Below are 14226 nucleotides of genomic sequence, written 5' to 3' on the forward strand. Positions count from 1 at the left end.
AAAATATTCTAGCGCGAATACACACGAATATCAGAAGTTCTGGTCTACGGAAGTCTTACTTTGGATTTTTTCAAGTAGATGAGTGGTATAGTACACTTGAACTATATTTTTTCTACAACACTTAAGCACAGGTCACAAACAATTTTTTTTAGTTAATACATACCTCTAACAATAAATAAATCAACTTTTCATTGACTTAATTAAGACAAATGTAACTTTAGAGAATATTTGGCAATGCAAAGAAAACACGTGTTGAAGCTTAGTTATGCATTGGCTGAAACATATGTTGTGTTTGACAGCTCACAGCTGTTCAACTAGATCATATCAATCAGAATAGAATCGATATATTAGATCAGTCGGATAGGATTAATCGATAGAGACACAGTTTTGGCCCAATTAAACACATTGAAAATTGAATTAAACGACGATAGATCGTCCATTTCGCCCACAGTGCGCCGTGAGTTCCATAACATACCCGAATATTTAACAATAACAATATTACTTAATATACAGGAGTATAAGTAAATGAACAATTGGCATTTGGTGAATGGATTGGGTAGCAATCTGGAAATAAGGTATTATGTCAATATCTCATTTCCATATTGCAACTGGCGGAAGTGGTTTTGGAAAATTCTCAATAAATGTGCACATACAAAGTTTAGTACATGCTTAAATTTTATAGTTCAGTTATGCTTACATTTTATAGTTTATTCGGAGCTAAGGTTTCATATAACACACAATTTAAACATTTATATTTTGCAGGACCTAAAGGCTAACATAACATCCGCCATTCCAAGATTTACTGTATCATCGCTGTCCCCTGGTGGTGTTTACATATTGACTCTATATGCCTTTAATTCTAAAGGAAGGTCAGATCCGACCATATTGACAGCATCAATGCTAGGCATGCCAGAGAAACAACTTATTTCGGAACCAGGTAAATAATAATCGAATATATTAAAATAGAAATTGTCAATCATAACTTTGCTTTAAATAAGTCTAAACCCTCTAATAATGGGAATAGTCCATTATTAATTTGTATAAAATTGTCTATTTGTTCAAAATGTTAATTGATTTGCATTCGAACAATGCGTCCTGTTTCATAATGCAACAGTACCGAATATTACTTAATAAGCAAAACTACATCGGTTTTATTGTTGATGTTTGTTTACGCGCGAGAAATGAAATGTCCGAAGAATAGAAAGTTAATGAAAGATTCGCAAAATTATAATTTTAGTAAAAATATTTATATGTTTTAAAAATAAATGTATTTTTAACGATGTTCATTGAAGAGATCTTTTTTTAATTGCTTGGGCAATATTAAAACACATTTTTTCTTTTAATTAACTGTTATCAACTCATCAAATTTTTGACGGATTTTTTGGAAAATCTGATAAATTAGAAAATTATTGCCAAATAAATTTATAACAGCCGCGGTTTTTTATATTTGTTTATTTCATAAAACAGGTGATTTGTTTGTTATACATTGCATTACATTTATTTTGTATTGTATATGTTTGCAAAGTTCATAGTTGCAAGTTTCGATAACTTTGCATGAGTACGATGTTTAAATACCGTAGTATTATTGTATTCAAACATTGCATTGATACATTTTGGAAGTCAGTCTTTGTATGTCAATTTATATCAGCATCAGGCAAATCCCCCCACGGACATCGCCACGAAATTGCTTTACTATGGGGAAAAACTTACATTTCGCCTACAGATCAACGCTAAGTATCTTATAATGTAACAGAATAGCTATTGTTTTTAAGGCATAATTTTATTGCATAAAGTTTGCATCAATAAAATTTTAGTAACAATTGATAATTCATAGAAATATACATTTGAAAATGTGGATACGGAAAAAAAGATGATCGTATTATTTAATTATTTTTCATATTTCTGTTTTTGTAATTTACGTTCTCTGGAATGTATGAACCGGCTTTGTTTCTGTAAACAAACACGTGTGAAAATGCCAAACCTGGATTTTCTGGAAATGCTGGGATGGTTAGTTGTTGCCAGAATGAGGTAAAACTATTCTTGTAAACAGGAATAATTTCTCCTCGGAATAAATATGAAAAATCAATGAAATAAAAAAAAGGATTTTAGAAAAAGGAAATATTGATCGAAATTTTGTATAGAATTTGAAGACGAATCTTACCAATGATAGTTGCAATTGAGACAAAAGTGAAAACAGAAAACATTTGCATTTAGTACCAAGAGAGAGATGCAAATTTAGGCGATGAAAGACAAATTGAAAATAGAATATAGAACAATAGCTGCGTAGTGCTTCCGGAAGAGACTCGGGTGAAGTCGTCATGACAATCCGGTTATCCACACTGAAAGTGCCCTCAATCTTAACCGAAGAGTCATGTCTAGAAAAGAGGGTAAGTGATCAAATAGTATCCTCCTTCAACGTAAGGCAAGCATGTTTGTGCTTATCGGCGAAACTTCGGGCAATGCGGGTTCGTTGGTGACCCTAATCCAGCAGGCATCGTGCCTCAACTTTCGCATCTATCCCAACTAGAGCCGTTGGTAGGATACCTTCCTGTTCTCTTGGATATAAGGGATCCTAAATGGACGATCTGTTGGGTTCAGCAGCGCGATAAGGCGCTACGGTAGATGTAGACGGCTGCGGCGATATGGACCATTATTCAGACCGGGACGACGAATTTCTTGGCAGAAGCTGGTCACAGAGCTTGAGGTTTAATTGGAGCAAGGTGTGGTGAAATGTATGACAATGATGGCAGTCGCGATCAAAAAACATTCGCCATGTGAATGTCCGTGAGCCAGGCAGTTCAAGCAGTATTTATGTCGCCGTACAGCATTCAAACGCTCCGTCATGGACATATCCAAAAATGTCCTGCACAACCGTAATGAATTCGGATTATGGCACAGATGGCAGAGGAAACGTCTCTTTCTGTGATGAGCTAGCTTGGCACAAAAATGACTCATGCGGCCGGAGCTGGATGATTTAGATATGCTTCTTGAAGTAACATGAATATAGATAGAAGGAAAGGAAGGGGGAGATAAATGAAAGAAATAACGAACTAATTTATCAGAAGGACGAACTACAAGATTGGTTATCGGGTGAGTTATGATGCCTTTCTGAGTCACGACATCTGCGACTCGAACATGTCGATCTTAACCAAGATACTTCTCAGAGACTCTACCAAGCCGCCACGAATTCGGCGGAAGATTTTCGTCATGAATGGCGACCAATGTGTTTTCCTCAATATTTTTCTGAAGTTTGCCACATCGTACGATTTTGAAGTTCTCGAAGATATTCAGTTTTCCACCGAGAACAGAAACTATGATGGACTGCTTTAAGATGTTGAAATCGTAGAACAGGGTGTCCGAATTTAAACACGACTCAATTCTCGAGAGCATTGTGGAGAATTCCTCTAAAATATGCTTGAATGAGCCGGCGAACTTTTGACTCAGGCCTTCCATATGAGGTGTCACAGGTGGAATAAAATGAAAGTTCAAATTCTGAAGAGAATATTGAGAGACAAAAGCCGAACGCGAAAATTGAATGAATTCTCTAGCAAGAACTCTGGACGCACATACAAAGGATGTACCGTTGTCAGAATACAAGTGGAAATGGCATCCTCTTCGAGAAACGAACCGATGCATGACTGTTAGGAACGTGGGCGTCGACAGGTCGCAAAACACACGCGCTCGTAACCTTTCGTGAAACCACAACCACGCCCGCAATAAGTTTTTAAATCAAACGATCCAGAAAATAAAGACCGCTACGGAAAACGGAGGAGAATGAACAGTTCACTCAGGAGGAAGGTCAGCCATGATCTGCTTCTGACAATTCTTTTTTAAGAACACAAGTTTTGCAATCCTTAATGACTGTCTTGATTATGTGCTTTACCTTTGGTATCTAGTATTGCGATCTTATAACTCGAAGAATAAGTTAATTGCCGCCATGAAATGCTATCTGATGAACAAATTGAATATAGAGCGTGGATAGCATGCAACTGTTCACTCAGGAGGAAGGTCAGCCATGATCTGCTTCTGACAATCCTTTTTTAAGAGCACAAGTTTTGCAATCCTTAATGACTGTCTTGATTATGTGCTTTACCGTTGGTATCTAGTATTGCGATCTTATAACTCGAAGAATAAGTTTATTGCCGCCATGAAATGCTATCTGATGAACAAATTGAATATAGAACGTGGATAGCATGCAACTGCAAGGGAGTATGATCGGACGTCTTTCATCGAAAGGAATGCCAGGTATCAAGAAATGTATTCAAGCTTAGAAGAGAAACAATAGGACGAAACCGCCTTTTTAAAGTACAATGACCTGTGACCTCTGGATAAGAGAACTTTTGATACCATTTGTAAAGAATGTTACGAGCTCCGATCAAATCTGAACGAATGAGAGGTTGAGAAGCTTGCGAAAAGAAGAACGATATCTCGGATGGGCACAATGCATTCACACAATCGATACACATAGGAAAATATCCTAAGCACTCGCTGATAAGAAGAAATGCTTCCCAAGATATCCTCCGTTGAATTGAATTGTTAATTTTTTGAATTGAAAAATGACCACGAACAGACTTTCGTTCTACATCTGTTTCTGTTGAATGAATGAACTCTGGCCATTGATCTGGAGATTCACGAATCCTCCTCGGCCCGCACCACCAGAGATCATTATCAACTATGTCTTGTTGAAAGGAAATAACTATAGTGGAGTCTGTCCAGCAGAACAAGGAATACTCGGAAATATTAAGGGTAAGAAGTAATGCATCGATCATGTCTGCCACATCGGAATTCTAACTTTATCATGAACAGAATAGTTGGCTGGAATATTTTCCATTCTGACAATGTGGAGGGATTTAAAACATTATCCCAACCAGTATCATCGCACCAGATTTTCTGCATGATAACTTTAGCCACAATAATGCATGAAATGATCATTGGGAAAATCTGCAAGAATGTCTCTCGAATTAGTTGTCCATTTAGTCTAGTGCAGATTGAAGTTCGGCTTTACATTAAGTGGTGCTCGAAGCGGAATGGGTTCCGAAATGCACATCATCGACGTACATTAATTTACGAATAATCTCGCTTGCTATCGGATATAAATCTTGAACATCGTCAGCGAGTTAGAGAATAGTGCGAATAGTCAAGTACGGATCACAATTGACACCGAAAGTGACGAAAGTTAATAACCGCGTGATGCGGTAAATAATAATACCGTGCATAACTAGTTAAACATAGAGCTGGAACTGAATCCATGTGTTCAAAATAAACGTACTCATTGAGTACCTGAGTCACCCTTCCAACGAGCATAAGTCTGAAATACGATACTATACGAGGAATCTATCAGTACAGCCATCTGCCGAAAAAATAATGGATTTCTTTTTTCCCAACCTAATATTATATTTGCCAAAATGTTGACCTAATCAAAGTGAGTACTGAGCAGCTCATATATATGTACATTACATATATTATCATTTCAAGCAAATGTGGTGATCTGATAATAGTTATCATAACCGTAAGTGATAATCCCACCATAAATTAATACTAATTCAAGTTAAAATAAACATTTCTGACCTTGACCACTCATATCACATAACATGATTTGGTTTTTGTGGGCGTACATGGGCGTGGTGTTATTCTGAAGCTCCTCCCCATAGCCGTTGTTTAATTTACAAGTTCTGTAAAACGATATTAATTATTTAGTTCCGCAAATTGGCGTGGTGTAATTATTTATATTCACCTATAGACGTAGTTTCATGCAAAACTATTTTCCCGCCCATTTTAAATGTTGAATTCCAATGCAAATTTGACCACTCATATCACATAACATGATTTGGTTTTTATGGGCGTGGTGTTATTCTGAAGCTCCTCCCCATAGCCGTTGTTTAATTTACAAGTTCTGTAAAACGATATTAATTATTTAGTTCCGCACATTGGCGTGGTGTAATTATTTATATTCGCCTATAGACGTAGTTTCATGCAAAACTATTTTCCCGCCCATTTTAAATGTTGAATTCCAATGCAAATTTGATTTCAAAATAATAACTATATACTATTGTAATTCCTGAGTTCTATGAGGGCGGTTCGGAAACTTCTTTGTCTATCAATGAAAGAGAATTGTTAGTTTTTTTTTTTAATATTTTTATTTTTCAATATAATCACCTGAAACTTCTATCAATTCTATCCCTTGATTAAAATAGTTTTCCTCAAGGTCTTCAAAATAGTGGTTTACAATTGGGAGCTAAATCAATCACTGGGAGCTAAATCAGGAGAATGAGGTGGGTGGTCAAGGAACTCTTACTTTAATTCATTGATGTTAGGCATTGTTACAACACGCTGGTGTGTTGTCTTGGAATACAATATTTTTCGTGTTGTAAGCCAGGAAGTTTTTTTCTCGAATCCCCACACATTCACCATATCATTATGAATTTCTTGTCCCGATAAACTGTTTTATGTAAATATTAAATGACAGCACGCATTTCTAATTTTTCCATTGTAAAAAGTTGCGGATGCGTCTTTTTTTGAACACCTGTTTCTATATGAAGTGGTAGCCAGATCGAAACAAAATTTAACGTGTGTTCATAACAGAGATGGAAGTTTCCAAAACAACTTAATTTTTTTCTGTTTATACCGCGATTTTTGTGCTTGGCTAAGAAGTTTCCGAACTGCCTCGTACGTAAAAAAACAATATCGGGCATATATACACTGCGTATCATAACTATAGACGCACCCTTAATTCAATTGGTATGTTAGTTGAGAAATAAAATGGACCCATTAAGTTATTGTTCACAATAAAACGACCAAAAACACATATTATTCAACAAAAATAATTAATTTATTCTTTATGGTTTCGCCGAATTCTGCACTTTCAAAATTGCTGGTGTTGCATAACTATAGACGCACTTTTACAAAATTAGAAAAATTTATTTTTTAAAACTTAAATAAAATAAAATTACTTTTATAAATAATGGGTAGGACCTCCCTTATTTTGAATAAGTTCAAAAATTTTATCCATCACACTGTTGATCAAAATTATTCGCAAGTCTTCATCGATTGACCGCCATTCATCGAAAATCACTTCTTGGAGGTAAAATACAGTTTGGTATTGGAGGTTTTCGGCATAGACACGATGAGTCAAGATTCCACACATGTTCTCGATCGGATTCTGGTCGGAAATTTTAATATTTTTCGATTTTAACCATACTTGAGTATGGCGACTTTTATGAACTGGTGCGTTGTCCTGCTAAAAAACGAGTCCTTGATTGTTGCTACTTTCCCAAAATTGCAATAATTTGTCTTCCAAGACTTGAACGTACTCCATTGAATTCATCCGACAACATGGAAATGTCAAATAAAGCATTTCGTGGCTATAAAATGCTCCCAAGGTGGCGGTTACCGAAATATCGTTATTTCTTAATACGATATTTCGGTGGCGGTTCCTTAATGGCCTTGGGAGCATTTTATAGCGTTTATTTGACATTTCCATGTTGTCGAATGAATTCAATGGAGTACGTTCAAGTCTTGGAAGACAAATTATTGCCATTTTGGGAAAGTAGCAACAATCAAGGACTCGTTTTTTAGCAGGACAACGCACCAGTTCATAAAAGTCGCCATACTCAAGTATGGTTAAAATCGAAAAATATTAAAATTTCCGACCAGAATCCGATCGAGAACATAGAGATATTCGCGGAGACTCCATGATCAGAATAAAATTCTATATCGATTTATGCGTATCCGTCCGTCTGTTGAAATTTCTGTAGAGATCGCAATATTTAAGAAAGATCTCTAAAATTTTGCACGGAAGTTGTTGAGGACATATCGGCCCACGTTTCGGCGCAGCTCTCATATAACGGTATTACGCATTTTGGGAAGTTTTGACACGTTTCCCAACCGAAATAAGTGCAATTTGGTATTTTGGGTTATCATTGCATAGCACATGTCGTACCAAAAAATATTAATTTCAGAGTAGCCCCCATATAATAGTCACTCCCAATATTCGGTATTTTGTGCGTTTTTTTCATCCGAGTTGGCTGTAATTTAAGTTATTGAGTTCTCATTGTATACCATATGTCCGCCAAAAAAATTATTAATATTGACCCAAGTTTCAGGTAGCCCGGTGTTTTTGGGATTTTGAACACGTTTTCCAATCAAATTGGCTGTAATTTTGTATTTTGGGTTATCATTGTATATCACTTTTTTTACAAAAATTATTATTATTGAACCAAGTTTGAGTGTAGCCCCCACATAACGGTACCCCCACATCTCTACTAAAAATGAATTCACTACCTAGTGGAAATCTTCTGTTTCTCTCATCTTGTTTGGTATATTCATGGTCGTATCATAACATGCGTTTTCACCCAGGATCCCCAATAATTTTACATATTTTTAATGTCATTGTCTTGGTGGAGGGTATGAAAAGTTCGGCCGGGCCGTACATAACATCATTTTAACTTTTTTTAATTAACTGTACTGTAACGTAATTTCCTCATTTAAGGTACAGACAGTAAATCGGATTTCTTTGTAACGCCCATGATATCTTTGACACTTGGGTTGACGGTGACAATCCTGATTACAGGACTAGGAGTTATATTCGCCCTTCGAATACCTTTACGTAGAAGAAACTGTCGCCAAAAAGAATACTGCAACGAACACCCACAGAGAAGTCTATCCCCAGAAGCAAGTGAAAAAAGTTCGGATGAAAAGGAAATCGACACAAATGATGACGACAAAAATCCGGATGTAATACCTGAATCTATTAATTCCGATGTACATGTAAGTAGTAAATAAATATTATGTGTTAAATGTGTAGAACACTTATTATAGAACACATATCATAAATATTACGACTTGATTATATCACGGAACTGTAGACAAATATTACGTATTTTCATGAGAATATCTATAAATGTTTCCTATAAAAATCATTTAAGTTATGTGTAAATATTTCGGTTTTTGTTAGAACCAGTACCCGAAGGTTGCTTAAAAACATGTATATACCACGGGAGCAAGAAAATGTAGGCGTGGTTAATTGATTATAAATCGCTACAACGAAAGTCTAAAACCTTTTTCAGACTTGCTTTGTAAAAGGTCTGCTTCTGAAGTGAAGACAGATGTCGGACTTTGATTGAATTTAATAAGCAGATATAACATTGTAATAACTTCGATATAAATACAATTTACTAATGAGCCGCTTACCTGCCTTAGTTTATGTTTGATGTTGTGCCTCACCATCAGTTTTCCCCAAAAATACATGTACCCTCTGTTTCATTTCGAAATCCCTATTTGTAATCACTGACACAACAAGTAAAACCCCGACAAAATTTAACAATATCTTGTTTTTGTGTCACTTTTACGGAAAAGTCCTAAATTTGGCTGGCCAAAAAAGGAGTTCAATTATATTTTTTAATATTTACCTATAATCGACTAAGTTTTTATAAAAAAACAAAAACAAAAAAACTATTTATTAGTGGGGAAAGTTTGCATAGTACGTCGAGGGATAAGGCAGTGAAGACTATAGTTTCGGATTTCGCCACTGATTCTCATCAGTTCCCTTAGTTTTTTTGGGGTCGTATCGCTTGTAACGTAGGAACTTCGAATTGTCACAAGAAACATTTGGGTATGTGATTCTGCCAATTATGGGGAGTTCTGCGGGAAAATGCTGATTTATATGCTGTTTTCGAAAAGAAAATATTTCTTGGAACTCGAAATATTTTCCCCTCGAAAAAAAGGAAAAGGAATAAAAATAAAACAATTATGGTTCTTTATTGTATTTTATTCGTAGAATAGAACGGCGCTTACCAATTTGAACGATTGTGGTTGCAGGTTGGTAAAGAAGTGATTTAATAGAACAAAGGAAAATTTGAAAAACTTACAAAGAGGACACAAACGACATGTTGAGTAATAGAGCGGCACCAATACCATCACATTTTCTGGATGCGCTCGAAACTTAGGTCACGCAATTAGGGTGACCAGACTTGTAAACTAAGGGTATGTGATTAGGGTGACCAAATTGGAATTTCCACATTAACATCACCGGGCCTCTTGCAGTAATACTATCACATTTTCTGGATGCGCTCGAAACTTAGGTCACGCAATTAGGGTGACCAGACTTGTAAACTAAGGGTATGTGATTAGGGTGACCAAATTGGAATTTCCACATTAACATCACCGGGCCTCTTGCAGTAATACTGCAATGATATAATTGGGATAGATCCGTGTGTGTCCTTTCTGTTTACAATGGAATATGACTGGAAAGAATACATGAATAAATGGAATGTTGTATGTATAAGACGGCTACACGCCCATCCAGGATGTCGTATACTATTCCGATCCTCTCGCTGCATAACTGAACAGGTAAAGTTTGTGCTTTATGGGAAAAGAAAATAGTACATTCATGAAAATTCAGTTTTATTCAAAGGGTTTTCTTCAATATGGAACAACGGATATTTCCTAGGAGCATAGTCCGTAGATTGCCCAGCCAAAAATGGTACTCTGGGCAGTCGGCAACCCACTTCGCGAATACACCCCTTCGGATATCACCTTTGGATAAATGTCCACCCCGATGACGATGTCTATGCCGGCCGATTGGAAAAACTTTGGATCGGAAAAGAAGAGGTGGGGGAATTTTTTTTTTTTAAACTCCTCCGGGAGTGACTCGTCAGGCGTTTTCGTGGTAATTCGATTATCCACTCTGAAAGCGCCCTCCACTTTCACAACGCGCAACATTCTTTGCGTCCACGCGAACGAGCACCGTGGGGAGAAGGATCGTCCTGTTTTGCTGAATTAATGCCGTGAGTGACACTTCTTACTCGCTGCAGGAACGGACGCTGGATTCGGCTGAGGCCTGGCTGTTTTGGCAGTGGTCGGATGAGGCCGCACAGCTTTCGACGTCGACGGTTGTGGGGACGCGGAACGGTATCGGTTTCGTTTCGGAGGTGGAAGAATTTGATCCTTCAACTTAGGATCCACATGAAGCAGGGTGTGGTGAAATTTATTTCAGTGACGGCACCCGGTGTCACTCAAGCAGGAACCAGGGGGTGGTCCAATGCCAGACAATTTACACAGTAATTATGCTGACAGACTGCAGCCCACCGCTCTGCCATGTCCATGTCCAGGAATTTCCAGCACTTACGTAGGGCATGGGGCAGAGGCGGCACAAGAAGTTGCCCTGGTATGGGGCTGAACGGGAACCGGCTTTGTTGGCATTGAAGGAAAATTTGGGCATAGTTGTTCTATAGGAAATAAGGAAGGATCAGAACAGGACTTATGCAGGAATATAAGAGGAATTAGGAATGTAGGAAAGTCGGAAGCTAGTCATCGGACAAGACGACAAGCTTGGTGATAGGGCGCATAATTAGGCTCCTTTGAGTTACGACGTCTGCGACTCGAACATGGTGATCTGAGCCCACGTAGATCCTGGTTACTCTTCCGAGTCACCAAGCATTTGGAGGAAGATTTTCGTCGTATATCGCGACCAGTGTATTTTCTCCAAGATTCTTTTCTTGCGTTTGTCACTTATTGCGTTTCTAAAGCTCTTTGAGATATTCTGTCTTCCAACGAGTACAGAAACTCTGATGAATAGCCTTCAAACGTTGCCACCTATTGACTAAGGAGATCGGGTTATTTTCAATAGGTGGATCAACTGGAACGAGTAGTGGAGTACCGATTAGGAAATGCCCTGGAGTTAAAGCGGCAAAGAAATTCTCTAGCCAGCACTTTAGATGCACCCACGAACGTCGTGCCATTATCAGAGAACATCTGAGCGGGACACCTGCGTCGTGAGACAAGTCGATGGAAAGCTGCAATGAACGTATAGCTTTTGTAGAAAAACAAAGAAAAACGCACACGTATCCCTTCGTAATTCGACATGCTCGTCCGCAATAACTTTTGATATCGAAAGGTCCAGCAAAGTCGAGACCAGTGCGAGAGAAAGGACGAGTAATTTCGGTGCGCTCAGGAGGAAGTGCTGCCATTATCGGTTTTTTGCAATGTTTTTTGTACAGAATACAAGATTTGCATTTATGGATGGTAGCCTTGATAAGGTTCTTCACTTTGGGGATCCAGAACTAGGATCGTATGACCCGGAGAACGAGCTGGTTGCCACCATGGATAGTGACCTTATGAACAAATTCGACATATAGTCGGGAGAATTTAGTGTTGTATGGAAGAATGATTGGACGCTTTTCGTCGTACGGAATACCTGGAGAAGAATCTAAGCGTCCACAGGAACGGGTTAAACCATCTGAGTCCAGAAACGGATGTAGACTCAATAAGGAACTCGATGTGGAAATTTCATGTTTGCTGGACAAATCATTGTATTCATTAGGAAAATGCAACTTCTAATACCATTTGATCAATAAATTTTGAGCCACTAGGATTTCAGTACTGGAAATTAGTGGAGACTCGTGGTTGAATGTGGAACGGAATCGTGGATGTGTTCGTCGGAAAAATCGATACACATAAGCAAACACTCGAAGCGCTCGTGGATAGGAGGAGAAATCTTCAAGTATATCAGTGGTGTCGTTAAAGTAGGAGAAATGGACCTTGACGGGTTTGCGCTCCATGCTAGTCTCTTGGATAGGAACATAATCTGGCCATTTATCGGAAGTTTCGGAAAGCCACCAAGGTCCTGACCACCAAAGATCATTATCAACGATGTCTTGATGCAGCAGGCCTCGGCTTGCCAGATCAGTAGGATTGGATTCGGAAGGAACGTGATGGAATCTGGAAGGATCCACCACTTGCACTATAGTGGAAACCCTATTGGCCACAAATGTCAGCCAATGACCTGGAGGTTTGGAGAGCCAAGAAAGAACTATTGTGGAGTCTGTCCAGCAGAATAAGGAATAATTGGAAATGTCTAGCATGGGAAGCACGGGATCGATCATTTCCGCCAGGAGGACAGCCCCACATAGTTCTAGTCGCGGAAAGGCAAATGTTTTGACTGGAGCAACTCTTGTTTTGGAGTGCACCAGGTGCGAGGATATGGAGGTACCTTGAGCTACCCGCACATATATGGCTGCCGCGTATGCCTTTTCAGAGGAAACTGGACATCAGCAGAAGGACTATATTGGAGCCATCTTGGAATTTTGACTCGTTCGAGATTTGAATTGTTGGACTGAAACATTTTCCAATGCGACAATGTGGACGGAAGTATTACTTCGTCCCAACCAGTGCCATCGGATTCCTAGCATTTTTGCTGTGCTACTGTCGTCGAAATTTAGGAAATCTTCACACATCAAATGATCTCTTGGCAGATCCGCTAGAATATCCATTGAGTTCGCTGTCCATTTGCGAAGGGATTCTAAAACAGCTTTTAGCTGATTCTTGGATTGAACAGCATTTGAAATGGAATGTGCACCGAAAAGCATCAACGTACATATACTTGCGGATAATAATGCTTGCCTTTGGATGGCTATTTTGTACATCATCAGCTAGCTGCTGTAGTGTGCGAAAAGCCAAGCACGGAGCACAATTTACACCGAACGTGACAGTTTGTAACTCGTAATCATGGATGTCTTCACCTAGGTGGTTACGGAATATTATTCTTTGGAATGGAGTATGATCAGAATGGACAAGGATTTGACAGTACATTTTTTGGATGTCAGCGTTGAACACATATCGGAAAAATCGCCATTGAAGAATTAGCGTGGTCAAATCATTTTGCAACAATGGACCTGTATGCAAAATGTCGTTCAGAATTTGACCGTTCGAAGAAGTGGAAGACGCATTAAATACCACACGAACTTTAGTGGTCGAACTCTCGGGCTTAATAACTGCGTGATGTGGCATATAGTAATGGGATAAATCTTTATTGGAACTCGGAAGCTGAACAGGAATCATGTGTTTCAACTGACTGTACTCTCTCAAAACTTGAGTTTATTTGAAAAATCTCTCGGATATAAAGGTCCCTTGAGAACCTGAATCAAGGAGTACTCGTGCTTGATAGGCGACTCCCAAGTGCAAAACATTTACCAAAGCAGTACCCAATAAAATTCCTCTTGAACTCACAGTGAAACAGGATTAGATTACTCCATTCCCAGAATTAGTGGACTGTACGGAATTAGGCGTGAATGGAGCGGAATTAGAACTCAGCGAGGAATTATGACTGGGATTTGAAGGACGGATATTGACTGAATTGTCATGGACCATTGTGTTGTGTCGTTTCTGGCACTCGAAACAATTGTTTTTATTTGAACAATTCCGAACATGGTGTGTTTTGGAAAAACAATT

General features: G+C 38.4%; 1 protein-coding gene across 1 annotated transcript in view; it reads left to right on the top strand.

The window, feature by feature from the left end:
- Window positions 1-10955, top strand: part of LOC133324404 (hemicentin-1) — a gene marked incomplete at its 5' end in the record, with an annotated part of 177357 nt that extends 166402 nt beyond the window's left edge. The window contains 4 exons of the mRNA XM_061533244.1: window positions 763-937; window positions 1526-1531; window positions 8495-8766; window positions 10812-10955. Coding sequence (XP_061389228.1) covers window positions 763-937; window positions 1526-1531; window positions 8495-8766; window positions 10812-10955 — 597 coding nt within the window. The remainder of the gene's footprint in view (window positions 1-762; window positions 938-1525; window positions 1532-8494; window positions 8767-10811) is intronic.
- Window positions 10956-14226: the final 3271 nt, after the last annotated feature.

This window comes from Musca vetustissima, unplaced genomic scaffold (assembly GCF_032173495.1).
Source record: "Musca vetustissima isolate MV318-11 ecotype Yass unplaced genomic scaffold, APGP_CSIRO_Mvet_v1 utg12726, whole genome shotgun sequence".
Lineage (NCBI taxonomy): Eukaryota > Metazoa > Arthropoda > Insecta > Diptera > Muscidae > Musca > Musca vetustissima.